The sequence below is a fragment of the Callithrix jacchus genome, chromosome 20, assembly GCF_049354715.1.
Source record: "Callithrix jacchus isolate 240 chromosome 20, calJac240_pri, whole genome shotgun sequence".
NCBI classification, from domain to species: Eukaryota; Metazoa; Chordata; class Mammalia; order Primates; family Cebidae; genus Callithrix; species Callithrix jacchus.
Genome location: NC_133521.1, coordinates 29,533,534 through 29,547,482, shown reverse-complemented (window position 1 = coordinate 29,547,482; position 13,949 = coordinate 29,533,534). Strand labels below are relative to the sequence as shown.

The window sequence follows — 13,949 nt, the reverse complement described above, 5'->3', positions numbered from 1 at the left end:
CACTATGGACATTTCCAGTAAGATTGGGAACAAAGTAAGATGGCCACTACCTTTATTATATTAAACATTGTACTCGAGGTACTAGCTAATGCAATTAGGCAAAAAAAGTCAATTATAGGCGTAGGAATAAATGAAGAAGTAAAACTATTTCTATTTGCAAATGATATGATAGTATACCTAGGTAATCCCAGAAAATAAATGATAACACTAAATCAAACAATAAAAGAATTCAGTGAGGTAGCTAGACTTGAAGTCAACATACAAAATCAATAGCCCTTGTATACACAAATAATAGAAAGAAGACATAATAGAAGAGAAAGCCTCATATACAGTATCAATAAAGAATACTAAATGCTTGTAAATAAGTTTAACAATAAATGTGTAAAGCTTTATAGAAAAAAATGTCAAAAAAAAACCACTCCCCCAAAGACTCCAAATGAGACTTTTGGGAGAAAGTAGAACAAAAGGAAATACATCACTTATTCTTGGATAACGCAACTCAACATTACAGAAATGTCATTTCTCCCTAGGTTGATTTATAAATTAAAATATAATTCCAATAAGATATCAGCAAGCAATTTTATGGAATTAGACAAGTTGATACTAAATTTCATATGGAAAACCAGACATAAAAGAATGGCCCTGTAAACAATGAAAGTGAAAATCTATGAGACACCACTATTCCTATCAGATATTGTAATCTACCGCAAAGCTAACTTCCATGGGCTTTTATGTGAATTTCATTGAATTTATAGGCTAATTTTGGGAGAAATTAAATCTTTGGAATATTAAGCATTTGTTAACATGGTATATGCCACTGCATTGCTAAAGTGTTTTAAAAAATAATTTTTTATTGGCCAGGCATGGTGGGTGACTCACATCTGTAATCCCAGCACTTTGGGAGGCCAAGGAGAGCAGATCACTGGAGGTCAGGAGTTGAGATCAGCCTGGTCAACGTGGTGAAAACTGTCTCTACTAAAAATACAAAAAGTAGCCAGTTGTGGTGGTGTATGTCTGTAATCCTAGCCACTCAGGAGGCTGAGGTAGGAGAATCTCTTGAAGCCAAGAGGCGGAGGTTGCAGTGAGCTGAGATCATTCCATTGACCTCCAGCCTGGGAGACAGAGCAAGATTCTGTCTTATTGTTATTGTCTCATACAGTTAATAATTATTTAGATTTACCCATATGTTTGTAATTTTATTTGCTCATCATTGCTCCTTTCCTTAACCACCTTGGTTCTGAGTTCTTTTTCTGAAGAACATTTTTTTTTTCCAGTGAAAGTATATAAAACTCGCAGTTTTATTTGTCTGAAAATATAGTATTTAAAATCCTCCCACTTGAATAATTTAGTGAAGTACAGAATCTCAGGTTGACAGTTTTAATTCTTTTCCTCATTGGAAAACAAATTTTCCTCAATGGAGCTACTACTCCATTGCCCTCTCACTTCTGTTGTTGCTATTTAGAAATCTGCTGTAAATCTTACTATTCCTTTTTCACCAATGTCTTTTTAAATTCTCTGGTCACTTAAAAGGTTTTCTTCTTGTCTTTGCTATTCTGAAGTTTCACTATAGGGTATCTTGGAGTAGGTTATTATACTCAGGTTTTGTTATGTTACCTGAATCTGAAGACTCACAGCTTTCATCTGTTCTGGAAAATTGTCATTCCCTTTTTATTACCTCTCTCCATTTGTTCTCTCACTAGATAAATTTTATTGGCTGTTTGAGGAGCTTAATTCTGCTATTATGTTTAATAGTTGCCATTTATTATGGATTTTTTCCTTTAGTGTTATAAAATATTGACTAAAGAGCTAATCCTGAATGGGTTTTATCTGTAAAATGTCCTTTCAAAGAGTTTTGTGTTAGTTCTTTCAAGGGATTTTAATGTTCCAGGACAAATTCTTATGTTATTTTTTGGCCTACACCATTACCTAAACCATGAAGGTTCTATAAATAATTTGTTCTTTAAACTTATATATAACTGATCATTATTATTCTCAATTTAAAAAACATCTTTTTTAAACACTCAAAGACTGACAAGTTTCCTTGTCATTTCCCTGTGCAGTCAAGGATTTAAAGGTGCTGGCTTTATAGGAGGGAGTGCAAAGTAAGTGGTAGCTCAGTTCTTGGCCTATGTGGACTCAAGTTCTCATTCTCTGTCAACTCACAGATGTTAACTCAAGCTTCTAGATTTCCAAGACTAATAACCACTATCTCTCTTCAGGTGCAACTTCTCAGGTGAGCTGCAGCCTTGGGTTCACATGTTTATCACTCTGTAAGTTTCTAGGTCATTTTTGACCCCTGTATATATATATATTTTTCATTTTTCTAGAAGGCCAGCCATATATTCCAAAGAAAACATATTCTATGTTATACGTACCATTTCTAGGTCATTTCAGCAGGATGTCTTTTAGGTGAGCCAGCCTATCACACTATCAGAAGTCCTGTCAGCTTGTGCTTGATTTTTTACTATTTCTACTTCCAAACCCATATTCTCTGCTCTGGTCAGGCTTTTCTTCTTTCTAGTCCATTAATATGTCATGCTCTTTAATACTTTTATGCTTTTGCTCATGTTATTTTCTCACTTGTCATACCCCGCTTCCCCACTGCCTACCCAATTCTAGCTTTTAAGAGTCAGCTTAACCTGCATTTCCTCCACAGTGTTTGTATCTCTGGTCACCGTCAATTTCCCTCTCCTCCAAATTCCCCTAGAATTACAGTCTGCACTTAATCCTGAGTTACATGTGGTCTTCTATTATTTTATTTTGTTTCTTGGCTCTTATTTCACACAAACAATTTCAGGAAACTGAATCTGAAGAAACCTTGTGCTGCTTAAACCACCGAAGAGTCTGATATTTAATGTGTATTATTATTCCTTTAACATGCTAATTGTAGTCAACAGCAATTTAGAAAATTTATAATTTGTGCAGACCTCTACTTTGACAATATATAAAGATTTTCTTTTTCTGTTTTATTCATGAAAGGAAAGTTGTGCTGTCCCCAAGCACCAGAACATTCCCACTTTTGTGTAATTCACTCTGAGACCTGCAGTGGGACTCATTCCTGGGGTATTAATCAGCTTTGGAACAGGCAGTGCTCATGCCAGATACAGACTGGCAGGAAGCTGATGAGGCAGCACAATGAATGATCTACCATAAAGGCCATAGGCAAGAGGCAGCCATTAGTCTAGAGCTCAGTAATGCACTCTTCAAGTATATTACCCACCAATCCATCAGGCAACCTGTTATAGGACCGAGAGATTCCAGCACTGTTAAATGTGTAATGCGATGGCTGCCAGCCTGCTCTACATGCCCTAGGTTACAAGGGCACAGTAGTATGGGAGGAAGGCAATTCATTTGGTGTCATAGCCAGTATTTTTTCTATTCTTTCTTCTGTGTGTACTTAAGAAACGGGCCTTCCATTATCCATAGATTAATAGTGGGGAGAATGCTCTGGTGTCTCTAGTAGCATTAACTACTGACAGATATTTTTCTAGTGTATAATTGGCAGAATTTTCATTAGCTAAAATAAGAAATAGTTGTATAGGAAAATATATCTATTTTTAAAATTCTAAAATATGGCTACATAAATTTCTACTAAAAGAGACTATCAAAATGAATTCAACTTAGTAAATAAAAGTAAAGCCAGAGAAACATAAATATGCCAAAACTTAGCTATAATCAAGAGTGGCCCTTTAATTTTTTCTATTCAGGTAGCATTTGGAGGATTTTTGTGCATGTGTCATAATGATAACTGCAAGTAAAGGTTTAGGCAAAGAAAGTGATTACGTTAACTACAATAAATTTTCTCCATTTGTAATTAACAAAGATATGCGATTAAACAAACCATACTCATAGACAAAAAAGAGAGGCTGTAGGGTTAACTTAATTATGGTATGCTTATTATTTATCCTGATACTACACTGTTCCCACTTCTTTCATGTAACAATGTCTTTTATGACAATATATCTGAAAGTTGTTGCTTGGTAATATGCGTTGGCAAATCTGTTGGTATACTCACTTTTCCAAGTAGATTATAAAATCCAAAGGTGTGAGATACACTGATCCAGAACATTCAGTGAGTGTAGTAAGGAGAAGAAAAGGTATTGTCTCAGCAGCAGTTATGTTTTGACGGCCTCTTGAGAACTGAAGCCTATGTGGGTTCCCTGTGGTGATAAGCAGATGGGGAAGGAGAGAATTAGGGATGAGGAATTCTTGCTCAAGAAAGATATAAGGATCACATGCTCCCTGTCCCTCCTGGCAGAGGTGACTGTCATCTCAGCCTATGCATAAAAATCAGCAGCAAATATTTAAATACACATGGGTCATAATAATAGATAATATTAACTTAGCAAGTACTAAGTGGTTCTTAGGCTTTTTACTTATGGTAACTCATTCAATCTTTACAATAGCCCTTCAAGGTTGTTACACCTTTTTAGAGATGAGAAAGCTCAGAGGATTTAAGCAACGTATAAAATCATGAGTATGAATTTGAGTCCAGGTAATCTGGCCTCAGAGCATGTACTCTTTCTTAATTATTGTTTTGTACCACCTCCCATGACCTTTTCAAAGATCCCATGTCTAGATGGCTGTGTTCAGTAGGTCTGGAATAGGGCTCAGGAATCTGTGATTTTTAAAAGCTCCACAAGTAGCTCTGGTGCACAGCCAGGGTTAAAGACCAAAAGTGTAGTGTTAGTTGCCTAGCCTGTTCTTCCTAGAGCATGGCTCCCTGGAACTGGGCTTATACTTATTTTATACCGCAGGAAATGCCTTAGTGTATCCCACTGTCATGGACAACAAACATTCTGTCAAACTATAACCTATACTGGATTAAAGGATGATGACAGTCCTGCCCAACTCTGCTTTGGTATACCCTACATATAGCTCAGCTCTGAGTATCACAGCTAAGCAAAAAGAGAATACTACAATAATGGGGGAATATGAATCATGAAAAATAAGGATTAGCTTAAGGAAACAAGGATATCAGTTTTTAGAAGAAATTACGTAGAGGCAGATATGATGGCCCTATTCAAATACTTAGAGGAACAGACTATGCTAAGGTCCTTCAGTATGTAATTAGGCTCTGTAAATTAAGAAAGAGTCTGTAATGTGTAATTGAAGAAAGAAATTTTTAGAATGAGATGTTCTCAAAGATAGAACTGGTTACTCTAGAAAATTCTGATTCCCTGTCATTAATGGTCAAAGTGATATTTGGTGGCACTGTTGTAGAGATTTGAAGCATTAAATGTTGGTTAGAACCCCATTTAGGGGTTCACTATAACCCCCAAAGTCTTTTTTCTGCATGTTTCCTTGGCATAGGCTTTGCTGACACATAGCTGATAGTATGGGCACAGCTTTAGCAGTTGTTTAATGCCAGTATCAGTTTTGACTGGTTAATGTCCATGCAGTAGATGTAAGAGTTTAATATTTTTAAATATTGCCTGTGGAGTATGGGCATTCATTCAATTAAACAAGCATATTTTGAGTATATGTCCAGGCACTAAATTAAAGAAACAAAAAAAGGTAAATGACACATGACTCCCACTCTTACATCTAGCGGGGTATACATATACAAAATATAGGTCAAACCATATGACATTGCTGACATTCAACCATTTTTTTGACCTAGAAAAATGGTGATTTCATATGGTTCTGCATAATACAATTAATAAGTGTTATCATAAAATACGTAAAAATGACAAAGGAACACACACGAATGAATTTAGTCTATCAGAGAAAGTCTATGTGCAGGATGGAATTCCTGAAAAAAATTTTAAAATTGGACGTAATATTTGAGCTGTACTAAAAGTATAAGCAAGAAAATTTCAGGTAAACATACACAGAAGAGTTTTCCAGGGAGATAAAAGAGAGTGAGAAGAAGAATGGAGAAATGGGAAGCATTTATGATTTAGGATTAAAAGGACAGAATTTCTCCCGTAGTATTAATAATCTATTACAGAGCTGACATACTGTTTCTTCCTATCCTTGTATATCCTTTATATGCTTTACTAAGAAGCTTTTAGATATGTATCAATATTCCAAAATATTAGGAAGGCTTTAGTAGATAGGAATGTAGCAGTACATTCATGCTCTCCATGAGCATACATTTTATGTTGATGAGGTAGAAGAATGTATATAATTATGTAAAGGGGTAGATGAGGTAGCTGTTTATAGTACAAGTATTAGAGAAAAGCTGGGTGTGGGTTCCAATGTCATCACTAATAGTGGGCCATGGGTAAGTTATTTATCCTTTCTGGCCTCAGTTTCCTCATCTATAAAATGCATATAACCATAGTACTTTTTATCTTCCATGCCAGCACTTGCCTATTTCTTTTATTAGAAAAACAAAAGTGGTTATATTTTATGCTCTCAGCTCCTTTCTGGAGCATACAAAACATTAAAAAATGTTTTTTTCCTTCAAGTAAATTGTTTACCTCTTTTCAACAAAGTGGGACAAATGAGTTTTCATATAGAAAACCTGCTCTTTGAAGTTTCTGGGCTACTTAACATTAGAAAAATTGGCCCTTTCAATACCAAATGCAGTTAAGCCAGTATTTATGTGGAGTCCAGGAATTTTGTTCTAGGAGGAAAAAAATCTTGCAAAAAAACAACTAAATATTCTGGATAAAAGATTTACAACATCCTTTTAAATATATAGCTGAGCCTACAAAAAAGAAAGGAAAATCCTTAGAGGCAAAGAACTAAGCAGAAGCATGAATCCAGAGAGGTAAACAAGCTAAAGCCAGAGGCTGCCCTGAGGGCAACTGCCAATTCCCCGGAAACCTAAAGCATCTTATTTGTGAAGCTGGAATACAAACCCCAACTTAAAATCAGGATTCTGGAAGAGATAACACCTTCGGCAAAAGAGTAAACTACAAATTCTGCCCTGCAAATGGAGAAACAATAAAAATTCTGTTCAGTCTTGATATGGTTGGAACCGGCAAAAAGTCTCTCTTCTTCTTTTTAATAGGGGCACATGTAATTGATAATCCAAACAAGAATTCTCCTGACAGTAGAAGAGGACATTATTAGTAATTACACAAGGACAAAGGGCATTAACTAGGACTGCCTTGAGCAAAGCAGGATGTATGAACACACTAATTTATAACCACAGGTTAGCTGTCAGGTTGGCATGGGGATTGAAATCAGGCCCTCTATGTAGGTTAAAAAATATCCAAGCTTAGAAATTAAAGTGATCCTCACAGTTTGTATTTCTTTCTAGGCACTCAGCAGTGAAAAAAAATGCAAGTCCATTTTAGGAAAATGCATCCTCAACCCTGAACTCATACAATTTGCTCAGATTTTCGAGTTTACATGATCTTACAATAGAAAAGACAAAGAAAAGTCACCAAAAGCCCACGAGTAAACAAGATTCTATGAGCAAAACCAAATTACAGAGAAAAATTAGAAATTCAAAACCATATTACAGAGAAAAAAAATCTAATGAAGAAACACAGTATTTCAAATACTTGGATCACATAATTTGGAATATAAAGTATGTTTAACATGTGTAAAGACAGAAGGAGGGAATAGAAATATAAGCCAGAAAAAAGGGCTACAAAATACAAACAGGCAGATTTTTAAATATTCAACTAGCTTGCTTATGAAAAATAATTAAAATTCAAAATTCAATAGACAGGTAAAACATCAGATTTGACAAAGACAAAGAGAGAATTAGTGAACTAGAAGATAAAACTAAAGAAATTAGCCATAATAAAGCATAGAGAAACACAGAGATGAAAAATACATGAAAGAAATAATAATGCATGGAGAGGACAATGAAAAAATCTAATTTATTCTTAGCTTTAGATGTGATAATACAGAAAATAAGGGACAATATTGAAGGAGATAATTACTGTGAATTTTCAAGAAATATTGGAATACATGAGTCACTAGAATCAGAAAGCATAATGATCTGAAGCAAGATAAATATAAAGATATCCACATATACACCATACCTCATCAGAGTGAATCTTTAAAACATCAAACAATGAAAAAATCCTGAGCATGATCAGACAGATTGACAATTCACCATGTAAAAAACAGCACTGATATCTCACTTCTCAATGGCAACAATGAAAAGTGGAAACCAGCTTATAATATATTTAAATTACTGACAGGAAGTAGTTTACAAACTATAATTGTATTCCCGGAAAATTATCTGGGAGTCTTAGGTTTTAGAGTGAGGTTAAAATAAACACATTTCAGATAAAAATAGAAAGTTTACAAGCAATAGACCCTTACTGAAGAATTTTTAAGGGCTATACCTCAGGAAGAAGATAAATGAACCCAGAAAGAAGGTATGTGCTGCAATAAGAAATGGCAGGCAAAAACACAATCAGAAAAGGAATATATTAGATATGGGTATTTCTAAGTAAACATTCCTATGTAAAATGATAAGACATAGGGCTCTACTTCAGTAAAGTAGATTTTGTTATCTGGTGAACCATTCTGCAGATAACAATCATAAATTCTAGACAAATATTTTAAAAAGAGCTAATTGAAGGGACTGATTTATAGACAAATCTAAAAGCTAAAATTATCAAGTATCTAGGAAGCAACCACAGGAGAATCTCTTTACAGGTGTGTGTGTTGAGGGGTGGTAAGGGCATGTTAATATTTCCTTTCTTTTTTAATATATATATATACATATAGATATATATATTTTATTGCACTTTAGGTTCTGGGGTACACGTGAAGAACATGCAAGATTGTTGCATAGGTACATACATGGCAATGTGGTTTGCTGCCTCCATCCCCATCACCTATATCTGGCATTTCTCCTCATGTTATCCCTCCCCAACTCCCTACCCCCACAGTCCCTCTCCTAGTCCCCCTCAAGAGACCCTAGTCTGTGATGCTCCCCTCCCTGTGTCCATGTGTTCTTATTGTTCAACACCTGCCTATGAGTGAGAAGATGCAGTGTTTGATTTTGTTCTTGTGTCAGTTTCCTGAGAACGATGGTTTCCAGGTTCATCCATGTCCCTACAAAGGACATGAACTCATCGTTTTTTATGGCTGCATAGAATTCCACGGTGTATATGTGCCACATTTTCCTTGTCCAGTCTATCATTGATGGGCATTTGGGTTGGTTCCAGGTCTTTGCTTTTGTGAACAGTGCCACAGTGAACATATGTGTGCATGTGTCTTTATAATAGGACAATTTATAATCCTTTGGATATATATCCAGTAATGGGATTGCTGGGTCAAATGGAATTTCTATTTCTAGGTCCTTGAGGAATCACCACACTGTCTTCCACAACGGTTGAACTAATTTACACTCCCACCAAAAGTGTAAAAATGTTCCTAATTCTCCACATCCTCTCAAACATTTCTTAGGACACAAAAAGCAACAGTTATAAAAGAAGACCTCAGGCCTGAGGCGTGTTGGCTCACGCCTGTAATCCCAATACTTTGGGAGGCCAAGGTGGGTGGATTACATGAGGTCAGGAGTTTGAGACCAGCCTGGCCAGTATGATGAAACTCTGTCTCTACTAATAAAAAATAAAATAAAATAAAATATTAAAATTAGCCAGGTGTGGTAGTGTACAACTGTAGTCCCAGCTACTTGGGAGTCTGAGGCAGGAGAATCACTTGAACTCAGGCAGTAGAGGTTGCAGTGAGCTGAGATAACGCCACTTCACTCCAGCCTGGGTGACACAAAAGTGGAAGGCAATAAAAAGAAACATTCCAAGGATGACACAGTATATGTGAATTTTTAACTACAAATCTAACCTTCAAATTACATAACTTACTTACTTGTCTGAAAGGCTGTATCAAATCACTTAGACAAATATAATTTCTTTTCTAGTTTAGTGGTAATCTCCAAAGCTATAATTTGAAACAAGACCATTAACGAATCTATTCCAGTTGAGCTTGACATTAAAAGTCTTAACAATCTTGTCCCATCACACTTTGCCTTATTTTACCAAATCTCCTGTATCTAATGGGATAGAGTTACTTGCTGCTCCTTGAACATATCTTTTGCTTTCTGCCTCTAAGCAATTTTTCAGCTCACAAAATTATTTGCATCTGAAATCCTCCACCTCATTACAAATGACAAAGTATTTTATTGTTACAGATCACAAGAAGAACTACATAAACTTAAGAGGAATACTCCTTTACAAAATGAACTAGATTTTCTTGAATCTGGGTTTTAGAACTAAAAGAAGGGGTTGGCAGAAGGAAAAATTCAAAATGAATTACAGTAAAGAGAAAGTGACAGGTAGATTATATAGTAAGTTATCATAATAATCCCAAGCAATAGATGATGAAGACCAACTTACATTAAAGATGGTGACTTGAACATACAAACTTCCTACTTCTCCCTTTGAAACTCTACTAAAATAACAGTAGAAATTATAAAAAATGAATAATCCCAGAAGGCCAAAGATAACAGAAGATAATAACACAACATTAAAATTTTAGAAACCAGAAAGCAGGTGGATAAGTGGAAACTGACTCAACAAATCTTTGAAAACATAAACTTAAGCCAGCAGGGGAGGAAGCTCAGAAATAAGTCAATCTGTAATTTTATAAAGACACAGAAATTGTAGGTCCTAGGTACTTCTGATTGTGGCAGTATGGCTAAAGCAAAAAACAATGAGTATAAGTCTATGTAAGAAGCAGTTAGGTCTACATAAAGCTCTTACCAAATAGAGCTGAGCAAACTGCCCCTCCCTCACCTATGGAAAAGACTAGCTATTTATTCTTTGAAAAGGTAGAACCACTAGACTTTGAACTGAGACACCAGATTTGGCTGAAGACTATGTCTTCATTGTGAAAACAGGCAGATTATTCAAACTCCAGATGCTAAATAATGATTATGTGTATTAGGCCATCCTCACACTGCTAATAAAGACATACCCCAGACTGGGTAATTTATAAAGGAAACAGATTTAACTGACTCACAGTTCAGCATAGCTGGGAGGCCTTAGGAAAGTTACAATCATTGCAGAAAGGAAAGCAAACACATCTTCACATGGTGGTAGCACAGAAAAGCCGGAAAAACCCCTTATAAAACCATCAGATCTCATGAGAACTCACTCACTTTATCACAAGATCTGCATGAGGTTAACTGCCCCCATGATTCAAATTATCTCCCACCAGGTCCCTCCCATAACATGTGGGGATTATGGGAACTATAATTCAAGATGAGATTTGGGTAGGGACAGAACCAAACCATATCATTCTGCCCCTGGGCCCTCCTAAATCTCATGCCCTCACAATTCAAAACATAATCATGCCATTCCAACACTTCCCCAAAGTTTTAACTCATTCCAGCATTAACCCAAAAGTCCAAGTCCAAAGTCTCATCTGAGACAAGACAAGTCCCTTCTGCTTATGAGCCTAAAAAATCAAAAGCAAGTTAGTTACTTTCTAGATGAAATGGGGGTACAGGCATTGGGTAAATATACCCATTCCAAATGGGAGAAATTGGTCAAAACAAAAGGGATATAGGCCCCATGCAACTCTGAAACATAGTAGGGCAGTCATTAAACCTTAAAGTTCCAAAATGATCTCCTTTGACTCCATGTCTCACATCCAGGGCAGGCTGATTCAACCAGTGAGTTCCTGCAGCCTTGGGCAGCTCTGCCCCTGTGGCTTTGCAGGGTACATCTCCCCTCTGGGTTGCTTTCATGGGCTAGTGTGACTGCCTGCAGCTTTTCCAGGCACACAGCACAAGCTGTCAGTAGATCTATCATTCTGGGGTCTGGAGGGCAGTGGCCCTCTTCTCACAGCTCCATTAGGCAGTGTCCTAGTGGCAATTCTGTGTGGGGGCTTCCATCTCACATTTCTCTTCCACATTACCATAGCAGAGGTTCTCTATGAGGATCTACCCCTGCAGCAAACTTAGGCCTGGACATCCAGGCATTCCATATATCCTCAGAAATCTAGGTGGAGGTTCCCAAACCTCAATTCTTGACTTTTATGCATTGGCAGACTCAACACCTTGTGGAAGCTTACAAGGTTTGAGTCTTGCACCCTTTGAAGTCATGGCCTGATATATACCTTGGCCCCTTTTAGCCACAGCTGGGATGCAGGGCACCAAGTTCCTGGGCTGCACACAGCAAGGGAGCCCTTGGCCTGGCCCATGAAATGAATTTTACCTCGTAGGCCTCTGGGCCTGTGATAGGAAGGGCTGCTGTGAAGACTTATGACCTGCCCTGGAGACATTTCCCCTATTGTCATGGTGATCAATGTTTGGCTGGTTGTTACTTACAAGCAAATTTCAGCAGTGGGCTTGAATTTCTCCTCAGAAAATGGATTTTTCTTTTCTACTGCATTGTCAGGCTACAAATTTTCCAAACTTTCATGCTCTGCTTCCTCTTGAACACTTTGCCACTTAGAAATTTCCTCCACCAAAGGCTGGCCATGGTGGTTCATGCCTGTAATCCCAGCACTTTGGGAGGCCAAGGTTGATGGATCACTTGAGACCAGGAGTTTGAGACCAGCCTGGCCAACATGGAGAAACCCTGTCTCTTCTCTCTCTTTATCTATATATCTATATCTATATCTATATCTAATAGATATATATATATCTTTACCTAAGATGTTAAATATATATATATACACATATTTACCTAAGATGTAAAATATGTATATATATTTATTTTATCTCTTAGGTAAATATATATATATATATTTATTTATATGCACACACACACACACGCACACACACACACATTAGCCAGGTGTGATGCTGCACCCTTGTAATCCCAGCTACTCAGGAGGCTGAGGCAGGAGAATCACCCAAATCTGGGAGGCAAATGTTGCAGTCAGCCAAGATCATGCCACTGAACTCCAGCCTAGGCAACTGAGAGAGACTCTGTCTCAAAAAATAAAGAAAGAAAGAAAGAAAGAATAGAGGAGAAATTTCTTTCTCCAGATACCCTAAATCAACTCCCTAAAGTTCAGAATTCCACAGATCTCTAAGACAGGGGCAAAATGCTGCCAGTCTCTTTGCTAAAGCATAAAGAGTCACCTTTGCTCCAGTTCCTCATCTCAATCTGAGACCACATCAGCCTTGACTTTATTGTCCATATCACTATCAGCATTTTGGTCAAAGCCATTCAACAAGTCTCTAGAAAGTTCCAAACTTTCCCACATTTTCCTATCTCCTGAGCCCTCCAAACTGTTCCAACCTCTCCCTGTTACCCAGTTCCAAAATTGTTCCTGCATTTTGGGGTGTCTTTACAGCAGTGCCCACTACCTGGTACCAATTAACTGTATTAGTCTGTTCTCACTCTGCTAATAAAGACATACCTGAGACTGGGTAATTTATAAAGAAAAAGAGGTTTAATGGGATCACAGTTCCATGTAACTGGGGAGGCCTCACAATCATGGCAGAAGGCAAAGGTGGAGTAAAGGTGCATCTTATATGGCAGCAGGCAAGAGAGCATGTGAAGGGAAACTTCCTTTTATAAAACCATCAGATCTCATGAGACTTATTAACTATCATGATCACAGTGCAGCAAAAGCCTGCCTCCATGATTCAGCTACCTCCCACTAGGCCATTCCCATGACAGTTGGGAATTATAGGAGCTACAATTCAAGATGAGATTTGAGTGGGCACACAGCCAAATGATATCACTATGCCAGCTTCTTTCCCTAGTGTGGCTCCAAGAATGCTGACAACCAAACTTATAATCTCAAGACAGGAACTTAGAAAAATCCTCTCTGAAATAACACCATCATAAAATAAGAGATTTAGTAATACCAACATTTGGAGATCCCTAATAAAATGACTAGACATTCTGTCTAACATTGATTTCTAGATTTCAACTGTCTTTTGAATATCTCATACTAAAATATGAATGGAAAGTCAAGGACCAGATATCTAAGCAAAGTTCTACTCTTCATGCACTAAGAAGCTGAAAAAAAAAATTGAGAAAAAGAGAACAGAAAGCAGAAAATAATCTCATAAGATCTATAATCAGTATTCTTAACTAAAA

The 13,949-nt window shown here is 36.9% G+C and overlaps 1 protein-coding gene across 2 annotated transcripts in view; it reads right to left on the bottom strand.

Annotated features, from left to right (window-relative positions):
- LOC118149687 (uncharacterized) overlaps positions 1-13,949 on the bottom strand; it is a 325,586-nt gene that overhangs the window by 130,335 nt on the left and 181,302 nt on the right. For both annotated transcript variants that reach the window (XR_008478248.2, XM_078357606.1), the window contains one exon: positions 4,016-4,160. Coding sequence is in view for 1 of the 2 variants with exons in the window: in XM_078357606.1 (XP_078213732.1) it covers positions 4,016-4,160 (145 nt within the window). In the remaining variant the exon portion in view is untranslated. The remainder of the gene's footprint in view (positions 1-4,015; positions 4,161-13,949) is intronic.